Here is a 12,760-nt window from a genome sequence, read left to right as displayed (position 1 = left end):
GAATGGATAAGGGAAAAGTGAAAATTTGTTTTTACCTCAGGCAATTCTCACCCACTGATGTAAAAATAAGTTAGCCAAAGTTTTCACTCAAATTGCGAAAATGTCACCGCGTGTTTTTCCCTCATTTCAATTATCCACTGATGTAAATGTTAAATGCTATTAGGAATTCCCCTCATGTGCACACAATGTGTATCTTTCCCTTCAAATATTTTCCGTGCTGATGTGAAAACAAAAACACTCCTGATGTTAGCAGCAGTGACTACAGCCAACGTGTGTGTACATTCGTTCCTCTCTCTATATCCACTTTTTTATTAGTTATTTTATTCCTAAAATCAAGCCACACATTAACCACCTGGCTGAATTCCCTCACAAGTATTCTTCTTTCCACTAGTTTAAATTACACGAGTAATTCATTTCCCTCAAATCCATTGCATCAGTTTTGTCACTTAACTGCACAAGTGTATTTTCTCTTCCGTTTTGCCAAACCACACGATGACTTCATTTTATTTTTTAAAACAATTAGTAGTGCTGTCGTACCATCTGCGGTTTTGATTGGATGACAATTGTTAATAAAAAACTTTCTTCAAAAAAAAAATTGTTAATAAAAAACTCACACTTGCAATAAAAACAAAATTGTCACGATCGAAAAATGTCTTATCAAGGGAAATAAAAGTTAAGTAGAAAATAAACAACCTACAAGTACTTCCAATAAAAGTTTTACCTTGTTTTTTAAAAACATGGTAAACATCCATAATCGACTTCGTTTTTCACATAACATTGTTGATAAACAACTTAAAGTCCCACTTTCTGTATAAGATCTTGCATCACGATTTCACCTTTCAGAATAGATATGACGCCATGATCAATCAGAACTCTCATTCCAATGGTAGTAGAGAAACCACAGCTATCTAGAGTTTAATTTGTTTGACAGTATTCATGTCATGTCCTCTATAGAAGCAAGCTATGTCAAGAAATATATCCTTCTCCTCATCACAAACCCATCATAATTTAATTTTAAGACACCAAATTTTTTTCAACTTTTCCAAAGCACTAACCCATTAAGGATCCACAAACCTACTACGTGACGTATCGACTTTGGCGCGCCATACTTAAGACCCAGAATTCAACATCATTTTGTGCAATCGATCAAATGTAGATCTCAATAACAAACGGAGGAACTTAAATGCGACAATGAATTCGGGGGTTGAGGAAGAAGAAAGAAAACATTCCATATGAAAAGAAGCACCTCTGCCAAAAATTGAAAATAATATCCGATTTTTATAGAATATCAAGTTTGGACAAGGTTGCAACAAATTCAACAAAATTATCAGAAAAGAACAAATGATTCTCCAAAAGCAATCGAGAGAAATGATGATTTCAACGTCTTTTCAAAATAAAAATTAATGTAACAATGTTAATGTAACAATATTAATTTTTTTATTTTGAAAGGACGTTGAAATCATCATTTCTCTCCGTAACTTTTGAAGAATCTTTTGTTCTTTTCTTAAATATTTTTGTTGAATTTGTTGTAGCCTCATCCAATCTTTAATATCAACGAGAATCTTAATCATTATTTTCAATTTTTGGTAGTGGTAGATTCTTTTCACGTGGAATGTTTTCTTTCTTCTACCTCGACCCATGTCACATCTAAGTTCCTCCCTTCATCATTGAGATTACAATTGAACAATTGCAAAAAATGTTGAATCCTAGGTCTTTATGTATGGCGTGCCATAGTTGTCGCGTCAAGTAGTAAGGTAAGCATGAGAAAGTAGTAAGACGAAAGGTAAATGTAAAGAAAGTTGTGCGGTTGAAGGTGAGAAAGCGAAAGAAGAAAACTGTACCATTCTATTATTGTGGCCGAAGGTGAAATGTCAGGGAAGGTTCCAAGAAAAGAATTAGTGTTGTTGTCGTACCTTCTGCGGTTTTGATTGGATGACAATTGTAAATAAAAAAATCACACTTGCAATAACAACAAAATTGTCACTAGTGAGAAATGACTTATTAGCAGAAATAAAAGTTAAGTAGAAAATAAACAACCCACAAGTACTTCCAGTATCAATTTCTCAAAAAAAAAAAAAAACACTTCCAATATGTAATAAAGACATAAAATAAATATGTATAAAAAAAATAAAAAATAAAAAACTTATCGTGAACCATGTAATTGGATGACAATTAATTGTTTGTTAATCAAGAAAATCACACTTGTTATAATAACAAAATTGTCACGAGCGAGCAAATCACAGACAATCCATGTACCATCATCTTGACAATTTCTGAAGAAATCTTCAATTTGTTCACCTTTTGCACTGTAAATGACAAAATAATTGGTGGATAACATATGTTAATATTGAAAGAGCAAATCACTCTATTATTATTTGGTATATAGAACAACAAAACTTAATGTGAAGAGACCAGAAGAGAGTTCAACACAAGAAGTGTGGAAAGACCAGAAGAGCTAAACAGCCGCATGACCACCTAAAACAACCAAAAAACAAAAACAAAAACACAACTTAGCTAACTCACTTTAAACAAAAACACACACCGAAGACAACCCCAAATAAAAAGCCACAGACAAAAACCAAAAAACACAACAGACCTGTGAGAAACACAAACAAAACAGACCACCAAGTTAAAAGCAAAATAGATATTCCAAGTTAAGAGCAAAATAGATAAAAGTAATTGATGGGAAAAATTTACAGTCGCTATAACTTACTACGTACCACCGACACACTGAGCCGAAATATGGGAACACAAAACCATAAACAAACATATTATAAACAACAGCGTATAGATTGAATTTCTTAAAAAAAAATAGCATTGAAGATTCATAGAAAAATGATTATAAAATAAAACCAAAAAATCTACCTGTTAAGTAAAGGAAGAAGTTTAAATTGCATGAGAAGCAAGAGTGCAGTCTTGTAAAAACGAGGCTAATACAAAAGAGGCAGAGTGTGAGTATATATAGAGAGCGAGGGTTTGATTTGTCTAGCCGTCACCTCTATCACTTGGGGAAGTCTTATTTGCAATAGGATTAGGTCAAGTAGAAACCCTAATTTTTTTGTTGAGAGATAGAAACCCAGATTTTGTACAAATATTGATGGGTCCGAGCAAGCAAATATCCTCTTTTACTTTGTCACAAATATTTGATCACTAATTTGATCACTATTTTTTTTTAGGGAATTTGATCACTATTTAAACACACAAAATATAAATATTATGTAATTCCTCTCAAAAGAATATTAATTAATTATTTTAAAAAATATAGTCCCGTGAGCATAGCTCAGTTGGTAGGACAATGCATTATTATTATTATTATTATATGCAAGGGCCGAGGTTCGAACCCCGGACACCCCACTTATTCACCTTATAAGGTGAATTCTAGCCATTAGGCAATGGCTACCTGACCAAATATATATATATATATATATATATATATATATATATATATATTTCTTAACTTTTTTCTTTTTATATCTTTTTTCATTCTAGCCATATATATATATATATATATATATATATATATATATATATATTTCTTAACTTTTTTCTTTTTATATCTTTTTTCATTCTAGCCATTAGGCTACCTGACCAATATATATATATATATATATATATATATATATATATATATATATATATATATATATATATATATATATTTCTTAACTTTTTTCTTTTTATATCTTTTTTCATTCTAGCCATTAGGCTACCTGACCAAAATTAGGTTACCTGACCAAAAATATATATATATATATATATATATATATTTCTTAACTTTTTTCTTTTTATATCTTTTTTCAAATATGTGTCTTCATTTGCAAGAGTGACTGTTTGGAAGCAATAGACCTTATTCTCAATGTGACAAATGCAAGTTTGCATATGTATGCCTCTGTGTTACTAGAAATCTCAGATGCCTTGCGCCATGGGACTATCAATTTAGTTCATATTCCAAGAGAGCAAAATATATGTGCTGATTTTATGGCTAAGAAGGGTGCCCATTCCGCTTCTTCAGCTCACTGGGATCGTCCTCCAGATGGCTTAGAGTCTCTCCTTCTACGAGATAAACTAGCTATGTAGTGTTTAGTTTTTTTTCCTTTTTTTTTTGTTTCTTTTTGCTTTGTTACTTTGTAACACCACCAAAAAAAATATGTGTGTTTGTCTAAATTGTGTCTAAATAATTGTGACAAATCGAATATTTTCGCTTTTATTTGTATATTTTTAAGAAAATGCTAACATGTGACATAAATTTGAATGTTGAAGACAACAAAAAAAGAACTTTATTTTATAAGGAAAACTTTGTTTAAAAAAAATAAACTTTCGTTTTTCAAATAGATAACATTAATTAGTTTTTCCCTATTGAAAAAGATAAGAGAAATTGAGAAAGGGTATAAGTGAGAAATCATCCTCTTAAAATATCAAATCGACAATTATATAGGAAAGCTAAATCCGTAGTCAAATGACACTTAAAAAGGAACGGATGGATTATTTGTTAGAGTACTAAAGAAAGAAGTTTTGTATTGCAAATTGTGCAAAGTTAAAAGTTGTTTTTGAAAAGATAATTATTACTCGGCTTTCTGGCACAAATATCACTTCATGACCCTGTTTTCAGGACACTTGCCGACGATGTAAGGCGGAAAGTGGGTGATGGGTCCTCTGCACTGTTTTCGAGTGATCCTTTGTTAGACGGCAAACCGTTATGTTAGGTTGAGAAGGTTGTATGATTTATTTGAAAATAAATTAGCAACGCTAAAAGAGATGAATTTTTTAGGCTGGGAGGCATATGAAGAGGCGTGGTTTTGGAGAAGGAAGTTGCTGGCTTGGGAGGCGGATCAGGTGAGGGAGTGTAGTCAATTGTTAAATTATACTCCCTCCGTTTCAAAATGAGTGTCGTTTTAGGTGTTTACACACATATTAAGAAATGCAATCATTAAGAGAAAGAGAATGGTTATTTTACCAAATTATCCTTATTAACTATTGGTTAGTTTTAAAAATAATACTTTGGAAGTAGTGTGCAGAGTATTAATTGGAGGGTACAATTGAAAAGAAAAAGTTATTATTGCATTGGAAACTGAAAGCGACACTCATTTTGAAACAATTTTTTTGGCTACAACGACACTCATTTTGAAACGGAGGGAGTATTGATTTGCAGGTTGGTGTAGCAGATAGATGGGTTTGGCGGTTAAATCCATCCACAGACTACTCTGTTAGTAGCACTTATGGACAAAACAGTTCCTCCCAAAGTTAATATTTTTGTTTGGGGGCTTCGTCTTAATCGTATTCCTACCAAGGATAATTTGCTCAACTGTGTACGGGAGGTTGCAAAATGAATGAAGATGTGGATCACTTAATTGTAAGTGTGGTTTTTTGGTAGAATTTGGTCCTTAATTTTATGAGTGATTTGAATTATCACTACAGTATTGGTGGTTAAGCTTTAACAGAGGCTTCAAGGAAATTTCTCATGAATAAGTCATCAGTGGATTCATTGTCCTACAATTTAAGTGTGAGCAATTATTATCAGTCAAGTCTACGCCAATTTGAACAGAACCACCACTTTGGAATCAATTCCAACTAATTCTTCTCTTCAATGCCTTTTCTAAGTGTCCAGAGTTTTCAGAAAACAATAGGCTTAATTACACTTTTGGCCCCTTAAGTTTCCCAAAGTTGTGATTTTGGCCCCTAAAAAAAACAACTCTTTTCAGGCCCCCTAAGTTTACTTTCTGTTGCAATTTTGGCCCCCACGCCAATTTTGACCCAGTCAACGGACACGTGTGTAAAATTTTTTATTTTATTTTTTTGTTTTTTAAAATTAATTTTTTTAATTAAAAAAATAAATAAAAAAATTTGTAATTAAAAAATTTGTTTTTTAATAAAAAAAAAAATAATTTTTTTTTTGTTTTTTTAATTACAAAAATAATTTTCTTTGTTTTTTTATTACAAAAATTAAAAATTTACACACGTGGCGCCCAAGTCAGCTTTGACTGGGTCAAAATTGATGTGGTGGGCCAAAATTGCAACAGAAATTAAATTTAGGGGGTCTAGAAAGAGTTGTTTTTTTTAGGGAGCCAAAATCACAACTTTAAAAAACTTAGAGGGCCAAAACAATAACTAACATCGCATACTCTTTCAGTGATTCAGTGTACAAGCATTAGCTCAACCATAGCAGGGTGTCAATTCAGCAGCATGATTGAAAACGAAGTAGGATAAATCATGAGATAATTACAAAAGGGAGACTCCAATAAAGTTCCTTATGCAGATAAACTTTGTTTAAATTCTGTGTGAAATTAAATATTGTTTGAGTTCAGTTTTTCATTAAGTGCCCAATTTTATCATATATAAGACAATTTTAATTGCAAGCAAATGCTATCCAAAGCCATGTTGAACTAAGATTGAAGCAAATCCAATCAACAATTTTGAAGTTTGATGGACTACATTTTATAATCCAGTGCTTATGGAAATATTGTAGAGCAAGATTGTTGAACCCGAATTTCTACGTCAACTCATTTTACCTAGGTGGAATTGACTTGTAAAACTCATACAAGTTTACCTCATATTAAAGTAGCGAAAGTTATTAAAAGTTACCTCATAATAAAGTAGCTAAAGCTATCCAAATGCTCATAAACTTGTATCAAACTACATAAATTACCCCACATAATCATAAAAACATCAAAAAAAAAATAATCAAAAAACAAGAGTTTCTAATGTTTCTAAAGTTATTAAAAGTTAAACCTATCCAAAAAAGCAAGAGTTAATATCTACAAAAGTGGGTAAGATCAGATCGAGTTAGTTTCTTCAGTTTCTATCCGATTTTAAGGAATCATAAAAACATCCAAAAAAAAAAAAATCAAAAGCAAGAGTTTACTATGTGTTAACTTCGGTAAAATCGGGTTGAACTCTGTTTTTATTCAAATTTGATTTTACAAGCGATTAAACTCAAAATGTATACCTAAAAATTTGAAATCAGACAATTTTATGAGTTAAAACTCAATTTTAACAACCTTGTTTTAGAAAAAGGTTTGGCTGAACCAACAGAGGAAGAAACGTCAAAAGTTGAGAAAAAAGTACTCGATTAAAAAGCTTTATTTATTGTTGTTTTTGGATTTCCAAAATGTTGCATTTTGGTTTTTCAAATTCTATTTTCTACCGAAGTTGTTACTAGGTTGAGTCACGACCAGGTCGCTCTCTTTAAGACGTTTCGTGGCACTGCCCAAAATTGTGCAAGGCAGACTATCAACCACGCCGCCTCCAGGATAAAACAAGCTCAACTACAACTGTGCGGTTAGCTACTGCAATGTAGAAAACCATTCGAGAATTACACCTTCAATATGGTCATAAGACCACTCTTTTAATACTGAAACCAATATGGTAGTACTATAACCACTCTATTATGGGTTGAGACCACTCAAATATGGTGTTAACACCATTCTAATTTATAACATCTCCAAATATCAATATGGTATTTCAACCACTCAAATATGGTGTTACGACCATTCTAACATCTAACTTCTCCATGAATTGAAGAAGAATATATATGTTTAAGATCATTCTTATTATACCGAAAAGGGACTGTGATCTTAAAATATTATTTATTCTAAAGAGACATAAATAACTGAAGGAACTATGCTCTTAAGACCATCCTTAATTCTGAAGGGACAATAAATCGAAAAGGGACTATGGTCTTAAGAACACTCTTAATTCCGAAGGGACAGAAGGAGTAGAAAAAGGAGAAAGACTTGTCAACACAAGTCGAAGGAGGGAGAAGAGAGGAAAAGCACATGAAGCAACAACTGTGAATTTCAGTGTGTAGAATGCACTGTGTGAGCTCTCTATTTATAGAGAAAATTCACAACTAATAAGTGAGGAGCTTTGAGAAAAAGTAATACATTACTTTTTTTTTTTGAAGGAAAGTAATACATTACATTACTTTATTATTAAGTAATTCACATATTAGATCTAGTACAAAAATATTTCAATTGAGTACCAAAATATTTATATTGAGTACAAAAGAAGATGGAAACGAGAAAGAGTTTAAGTACAAGTACTTATAGAGTATCAATCAAAGAAAGAATGAGAATCTTCATCAATTTTTTACGTATCAATTATTAACGATCACTGTCCTATTTATGCAAAATCTAAAGAATATTTTACGCTAGGTAATTTCTTTCTTTTGCTCCCCATTGCACCCTTGAATTTATGACCAATTGCCACTTTTCCGTCCTCATGAGCTTAGCTCAATTGGTATGCACAATGCATAAAATATGCAAGGTCCGGAGTTCGAACCCCGGCCACCACCAAAAAAAAATTGCCACTTTTCCAAAGAATATTGGGAGGATATGTGTTAGTTCATCCAAACACCAAGTGGAGTAAGCGTAGTGTTCTAAAATTGTAAAACTAGGTGTGTGTCAGTGCAACATATCTCAATCTGAATCACATTGAGTAGTAGTGAAGACAACAATAATTGTGCAGTTTTATTGGTCTAAACCCTAAACCCTAAACCTAAACCCCTAAACCCAAACCCCAAACCCAAACCCCAAACCCCAAACCCAAACCCCAAACCCCAAACCCTAACCCCAAAGCCCACATTTTTAGGTTTTTATAAATTTTGCTTGCATGTTTGTTTTGATGATTGTTTGTGATGAATTAACTTAGGAATTGATGTTTAGAAGTTGTTTAGAGTAGAATGTGGTAGTTTAGGGTTTACAAATTGTTAGATTACCTAGTTGTTTGAAAATTGCACACTATGTGTTTGGTAAAATGTCTCAATGGTAATTGTTTTGTTTTTTTGGATTGTGAATTATCAAATTAGTTAGCATATGGTTTGTTAATTTTGATTATAATATGTTTGACTGCAATGTGGTAGTTTACGGATTGAAATGACATTGTTGGAATTTTAGTGTTGTTGCTGAATTGTTGGAAATGACACAATGTGCGTGTGAAAATGTATCCTTGAAATGACATTGTTGGAATTTTTGTGTTTTGTTAAATGTTGTGCAGATATGCCTCGAAGGAATACGTCTCAGAGACCGCCTGAGCCGCCTCAGGATAGGAGTGACAGATTTAGGGCAGGGAGGCCTGCCCTTACTGGTAGTGCACGGAGGGAGAAAGAAGCATTACGCCCTCCTATGGCTGGTCGAGGGAGAGGTGGGGGAACGAGACTTCCTAGAGTTGATGCTGCAGGGGGATCATCATCCCAGACGGGCCAATCCCAGACGGTGGACCCGACGCAGTATCAGCAGCATTATGAGGTGTATCAGCAGCCGCAGGATCATGCGTATCATTTTCAGGAGCCTCAGCCTCACCAGTATCAGTTTGATGCTTATCAGCAGCATCAGTATCAGGAACATTATGAGCAGCCTATTGTTGAGGAGCAGTCTGTTATTGAGGAGCCTCAACAACATGATGATATTGAGAAGCCTGAGCAGCATGATGGTGGGGCTCGTTTTCAAGGGGTGCCGAGGGTGATGTACGAGGCCGGCCGAGACGGCTATGCAGGGGGGCCTTCTGACCTCAGGCTTTTACTTCACTTTGGTGGACATGTGGCATGCAGGATATGGGTCGATGCCGATGTAAGTATAATTTAATGTTTATTTTACTTCTTTTACTATTTTTACAACTTATTATAATTATTATTTTACTTATTTAATGTTAGAATTAACATTTATGTTAGCATATATTTAATGTTTGTTTTACTTATTATTTATTTAACGGTGTTGTTTGTTGTTTTTTGTTTTTGTATTTCAGTTTCGAAGAAAACATAGGGTGAAAGGTATCTCGCACGGGAAGAAGCTGAGCATTAAAAACTTGGCATTACCTATGTCGGGGGAACAAAATGAGTGGTTCTGGGATGAAGTGAATATGTCCAGTCTAACTCCCCTCCTGACTAGTGGGTACGAGAACATATCTCACGGGTTCGTTTGTGCAATGACAGAGAGATGGCATGAGGAGACCATCAGCTTCCATCTACCTGTTGGAGAGATGACCATCATACTATATGATGTGGCGTGTCTCCTAGGCATCCCCATCACTGGGAGACTCCTTCCGGATAAAGAGTTAACCCGTGAGGAGGGGCTAGAGATGATGCAGGCGGACCTACTGTTTACAAAGGAGGATGCCGCTAAGGAGCTGACAAAACAGGGTGGTTCTCATGTCAGTTTTGGTGCACTGAAGAGGCACTACGAGGAGCTCTTGAATAGGTGTAATCAGCTGATTGAGATTGACACACTAGAGGAGCAACAGGAGCGAGCTCGAGTTAGGTTGGCCTGCGTTAAGGCGTTTCTGTTGCCCTTGCTTGGCCGGACCATTTTTTCCAGCAAAAACATCAAAAACATTAATCTGCTTTGGCTGCTTGCGCTGCAAGATATGGACGAGTTGGACAGCTGGTCATGGGGTGGGATGGGACTTGCTTTCCTATATGAGCAGCTATCTCTTACCTCCGACTCATCTGTGGCCTCATGTGGTGGTTACATGACATTGCTTGTGGTAATATTTGTTTTTCTTCTTTTTTACTTATTGGATCGTAAATGTTTCGTTGTTTGTATAATTCTTGCGGTGATATAAATATTTGTTTCTTTGTGTTTGCAGGGATGGACTTTGGCGCATTTCTCAAACATCATTCTGAGGATTGATGATGATGCATATGACCCTACTGTTTCCCCGCTTGTGAGTAAATGGAAACCTCCAAAGGGCTTTTCTGATCCGGGACACTTCTGAGCTGCCATTGATTCGATGGACCATTCTCATGTCACCTGGATGTCGTACGAGAGACGACGACACATTACGCCCTTTCAGGACATACGCTGGTACTCCGGATGGATCATGGCCGGCAGCGACAAGATGGTCTGTCACTTGCCAGAGCGGGTTCTTAGGCAGTACGGGTATGTGCAGACTATTCCCAGGCCTCCTACAGACATTGAGCTTCTTGCGGCAGATGATGTGGCCCAGGCCTTCATTGAGTTTGCTCTACATGTCCTCAGCCATCAGTAGAGGGGTCATCCGGTTTCCGGATAACCAGTCGTGGGCTCATACTAAGGGGTACATGAGATGGTTCATTAGAGTATCACATCCTATTGTGAACCCCCTGCAGCCATTCCTAACTACGCAGTTGCTGCTCCTCCTCGTCCTGTCCCTCCTTACGAGGAGGTTCTTGTTGAGCAGCAGTGGGCCAGACATCCTCCCGACCCATACCAGATCATCAGCAACATCAGAGCTAGAGTGGACAGTGCAATTGGGCATCCTGATGTGTTTGGTAATCCAGAGGTTCTTCGCATCATGCAGGGCATACAGTCTGAGTGGAGCATGCTGGAGCAGGTGCCGGCTCCGCGGAGGAGGAGTAGGAGCCCACGGGATGGACCAGTATGACTTGTGTAGCTTTTATGACTTATGTAGTTTTTTTTGTTTGACATTTTGTTGGATTTGGTTGTAATCCTATTACACTTGCGCTTTTTAGCGTTTTTATGACATTATCCGTTATTTTATTTCGTTGTTTTATTCCGTTATTTTTCGTAATATAATTATGAGTTGCTCTTGATTGAATGTATTATTGAATTAATGATGAAAATTCTGTTCTAGAATGAATGTATGAAAGAATGATTGAAAAAATAAGGAAAATAGAGGTTTCTGCCTCTTCTGGTTGTATGCACAGAATGTGCGTGAGTTAACTCACGCATGTGCTAATGGTTGCGCAGGTTAACTCACGCAGTGTTTTACACATGTGTTACTTAAGTAGCGCAACGTATGTTAACTAACGCATACATTTACACTTGCGTTAGTTAACTTGCGCAAGGGTATATTTGGAACGGCTGCAGGGCGCGAGCAAAATGTGCAGGGTGAAGAGCAAAATTCTAAGATAAGCTTTGCTGTTGTTGGTGTTGTGTTTCATTCTCTTCTCTTCTCTTTTGAGATAACGGAATCGAGCGTAGTGAAGTGATTCAATATGTCTATCATTTCTTCTCCATTCTCCATTCCAGTACCTTGTTATAATTCTTCTTCTTCACTTTCCTTTTCAACTTCTTTTTCTACTCAATTTGTGAAATTGCAACGATGGTGGTGAAAATGAGCTTAGAGGCTGGTGTTGGTGTCATGGGTACCAAATTAGGAATGATGAGCTTTTTCCAACCTAACGGTGAAGTTGTTCCCGTCACCGTTGTCGGTTTCAAAGAAGGTAACATCGTCACTCAAATCAAAACTGACGCCACGGTTACAACGTCGTCCAAGTTGGTTACCGGAGGGTTAGAGACCGCAAATTGACCAAACCTGAAATGGGTCATCTTGAAAAGGCCGGAGCCATTCCTATGCGACATCTTCAGGAGTTTCGTCTTCAATCCGTTGATGGTTTTGAACCTAATCAGCGCCTTGTCTTTGATGAACTTTTCAATGAGGGTGATCTTGTTGATGTCTCTGGCACCAACATCAGCAAGGGTTTTCAAGGTTTGTATCTCTCTCTCTCTCTCCCTCTTTGCATTCCCTTCTAGTTGAGTTAATAATAATATCTTTCAATGGATGAACTTACTTACTTTGACAGGTGGTATCAGGCGTCATAACTTCAAAAGAGGACCAATGAGCCATGGTTCCAAGAGTCACAGACAACTTGGATCCATTGGTGCCGAAACTACACCTGGTCGCGTATACAAGGGAAAGAAGATGCCTGGTAGGATGGGTGGAACCAACAAGAAGACCAGAAAGCTTAAGATTGTTAAAATTGATAAAGATCTTAATGTTATCTGTTAGAAATTTAGGTCTTAATAAAAACAGATTTCATGTTCAA

The 12,760-nt window shown here is 35.7% G+C and overlaps 1 protein-coding gene, 1 long non-coding RNA gene and 1 pseudogene across 2 annotated transcripts; 2 read left to right on the top strand and 1 right to left on the bottom strand.

Annotated features, from left to right (window-relative positions):
- Nucleotides 1-1,977: 1,977 nt before the first annotated feature.
- LOC146925607 (uncharacterized) lies at nt 1,978-3,142 on the bottom strand. Its single transcript, XR_015010635.1, has 2 exons — nt 2,866-3,142; nt 1,978-2,475 (listed from the first exon to the last, which is right to left on the bottom strand). It is a non-coding gene; the product is annotated as an uncharacterized LOC146925607 (long non-coding RNA).
- Nucleotides 3,143-10,830: 7,688 nt separating this feature from the next.
- LOC146925606 (uncharacterized) lies at nt 10,831-11,355 on the top strand. The gene is made up of 2 exons (XM_085711999.1): nt 10,831-10,962; nt 11,050-11,355. The coding sequence occupies exons 1-2, from the start codon at nt 10,831-10,833 to the stop codon at nt 11,353-11,355; spliced, it is 438 nt and encodes a 145-aa protein (XP_085568125.1).
- Nucleotides 11,356-11,874: 519 nt separating this feature from the next.
- Nucleotides 11,875-12,723, top strand: LOC146925605 (large ribosomal subunit protein uL3c-like; annotated as a pseudogene).
- The last annotated feature ends 37 nt before the right edge of the window (nt 12,724-12,760 follow it).

This window comes from Medicago sativa, chromosome 5 (assembly GCF_051527215.1).
Source record: "Medicago sativa cultivar Bolivia chromosome 5, Bolivia_mono, whole genome shotgun sequence".
Classification (NCBI taxonomy): domain Eukaryota; kingdom Viridiplantae; phylum Streptophyta; class Magnoliopsida; order Fabales; family Fabaceae; genus Medicago; species Medicago sativa.
The sequence above is the reverse complement of the archived record's forward strand: the minus strand, read 5'-3'. Positions and strand labels throughout refer to the sequence as shown.

Bases quoted from the DNA above. Each gene is read 5' to 3' on its own strand.
- LOC146925606 (XM_085711999.1), top strand. From the start codon at position 10,831: ATGGTCTGTCACTTGCCAGAGCGGGTTCTTAGGCAGTACGGGTATGTG. The intron at 10,963-11,049 runs GTCCTCAGCCAT...ATGGTTCATTAG, and splicing joins TCATTGAGTTTGCTCTACAT to AGTATCACATCCTATTGTGA.